The sequence below is a fragment of the Impatiens glandulifera genome, unplaced genomic scaffold (assembly GCF_907164915.1).
Source record: "Impatiens glandulifera unplaced genomic scaffold, dImpGla2.1, whole genome shotgun sequence".
Taxonomy (NCBI): Eukaryota; Viridiplantae; Streptophyta; class Magnoliopsida; order Ericales; family Balsaminaceae; genus Impatiens; species Impatiens glandulifera.
This window is the reverse complement of record NW_025919558.1, coordinates 146,408-148,558: the sequence shown is the minus strand read 5'-3', so window position 1 is coordinate 148,558 and position 2,151 is coordinate 146,408. Positions and strand designations below refer to the sequence as shown.

Genomic DNA, 2,151 nt, shown 5'->3' with positions numbered 1-2,151 from the left:
AATTAATTATAAATATTATTTATTAATAATGAAATACAATTTTATCTTATAAATTAATTTTATATATGAATATTATTTTAATTAACATTATTATTATTTTTAAATAATAATTATATTTAAATATGTATAAAAATTATCACATTAAAGTTTTTATATTTAAAATAATATAAATTTTTTATAGAGATAAAAAAATATATAAATTAAAAAACCAATTAAAAATGTTAAATTTAAATTAATATTTAGATATAATTTATTATTATTATTACTATATTTTAAAATTAAATAAAGAAATTAAAATTTTAATAATTTATAAAATTAAAGGTAAAATAAGAATATTAATTTTTATAATTACTTTTACATTCTTGTAACTAGTATAAGTAGGCATAATATTATACATCATATAAGGTATAAATTATACCTAATTGTTACTGTATATATAAATATATATCAACCAAATATTTCTTCTAATTTACTGTGCATATAATTATGCACATTTAATTTAGTACACCTTACCAAACATAGCCTTAAAGTAGTGTCACCTTAAGTAAAATCATAATTGATATTCTTATAAACATTTTCCTCCTTTTAATTTAATGAACTATTTGACCATTAAGCAACATTACAGTTAATAATAGGTTCTCTAAGTGCATAAACAAACAAACAAGTAGATTATATAATGAAAGATGAATAATTTTCCATTGAATATTATCATACTATTTACCAATAACAATTGAAATAATGGAACAAAACCAAATATCCTCTTGACAAAATTTTACTCTAAAGTTATAATACAGAGATTAATCCTATCCTAAGTCCTAACCCCAGCTTCAAATGAGTGAACAATTAAGCAAATCAGAGAAACCTCCACCGTTGAAATGACCGTTCCACTCATCCAAGAATTCTAATCCAGCAAATATATCATTTTCATCATCCCCTCCTCCTCCTCCATGACCATGAGCATCAACAAATATGTCATGATTTATAGCATTCCCTCCTCCTCCTCCTATACCAGCAGCAGCAGGTACATGATCAACAACTTCATTGCAAAGAAGATTTCCAGGTTTAACAGGGGAGGAGGAGCCATGATCATCTTCAACACAAGAATGAAGTTTCGACGACGACGACGACGAGGATTGATTCAAGATGACTTCTGCAATGGTGTCATCGTCCCATTCTTCATCGTTAATTGGTGCTCCATGTTGTTCACCGTTTTTAGGGCCTAAACCACTCTTCTTGAACAATTTGCATACAACATACGAATCCTATATGTAAGTAAGAAGAAAAGACGGAGAATTTAGAAAACACGAATCAACAGAATTGTAAATGTACATGAATACATACATACATAAAAACATACATACCAGATCAACAACCCCTGCAGCAGTCAATGAGGGATCTTGATGAATTCTATATTCATGAATGATCCAATCCGTTCTTTCCCCTTTGGGAGCATGACCAAGGTGAAAAACCAGAGTTTTGATCATCCCAACAACAACAGTTTCCCCCCTGCTCCCCCCATTCTTCTGCCGAACATTCCTATCCTTTCCGGTAGACTTCCAATATCCCTTTTCGGTAGAACGTTTTGCCCTTACTCCGCTCGAATACTTTTTCACCTTAGGACAAAAGAAATACCATTCTAGATCGCTACTCTTCCAGCAAGCTTTATCTGAAGAAGATAAGATATTTAGTAATTAATCAAGACACCCAGAAGAAGAAGATGATCAAATTAAGTACTCGTGTACGTACCTGGAAGATCCCATGGAACGAAATCGTAAATGTTAACTTCAGAAATAACACCTGGAAGTCGTTTCTTCATCATTTTCCTTATGAGATAATACTTGATCAGTTCGACGTCAGTAGGATGGAATCTCATTCCAGGAATACCCATTATTATTGTTTGATATCGCAAGTTGTCCGAACTAGATAGAGTCTGAAGATTGATTGATCGATCGAAGATTCAATTCCAAAATCACGAAACAACGAATTCTTCAGAAGGAGAACCAAACAAAGAGAAATAGACCGAAAGATCAAGCGACCAAGCGACGGAGGGAGAAGGAAAATATTTACGCGTCATTATAACGGTCTTTAAGTTTTTCTTTTTTTTTTTCAAATATATTTACATTTTATTTTTTTATTGTCAATATTTATTTA

The 2,151-nt window shown here is 30.1% G+C and overlaps 1 protein-coding gene across 1 annotated transcript; it reads right to left on the bottom strand.

Annotated features, from left to right (window-relative positions):
- Positions 1–827: 827 nt before the first annotated feature.
- Positions 828–1,888, bottom strand: LOC124918169 (NAC domain-containing protein 82-like). The gene is made up of 3 exons (XM_047458377.1): positions 1,747–1,888; positions 1,362–1,666; positions 828–1,262 (listed from the first exon to the last, which is right to left on the bottom strand). Exons 1-3 carry the CDS (start codon positions 1,886–1,888, stop codon positions 828–830), a joined length of 882 nt encoding a protein of 293 aa, XP_047314333.1.
- Positions 1,889–2,151: the final 263 nt, after the last annotated feature.

Bases quoted from the DNA above. Each gene is read 5' to 3' on its own strand.
- LOC124918169 (XM_047458377.1), bottom strand. From the start codon at position 1,888: ATGGGTATTCCTGGAATGAGATTCCATCCTACTGACGTCGAACTGATC. The intron at 1,667-1,746 runs GTACGTACACGA...TATCTTCTTCAG, and splicing joins CGTTCCATGGGATCTTCCAG to ATAAAGCTTGCTGGAAGAGT. The intron at 1,263-1,361 runs GTATGTATGTTT...ACTTACATATAG, and splicing joins CTGCAGGGGTTGTTGATCTG to GATTCGTATGTTGTATGCAA.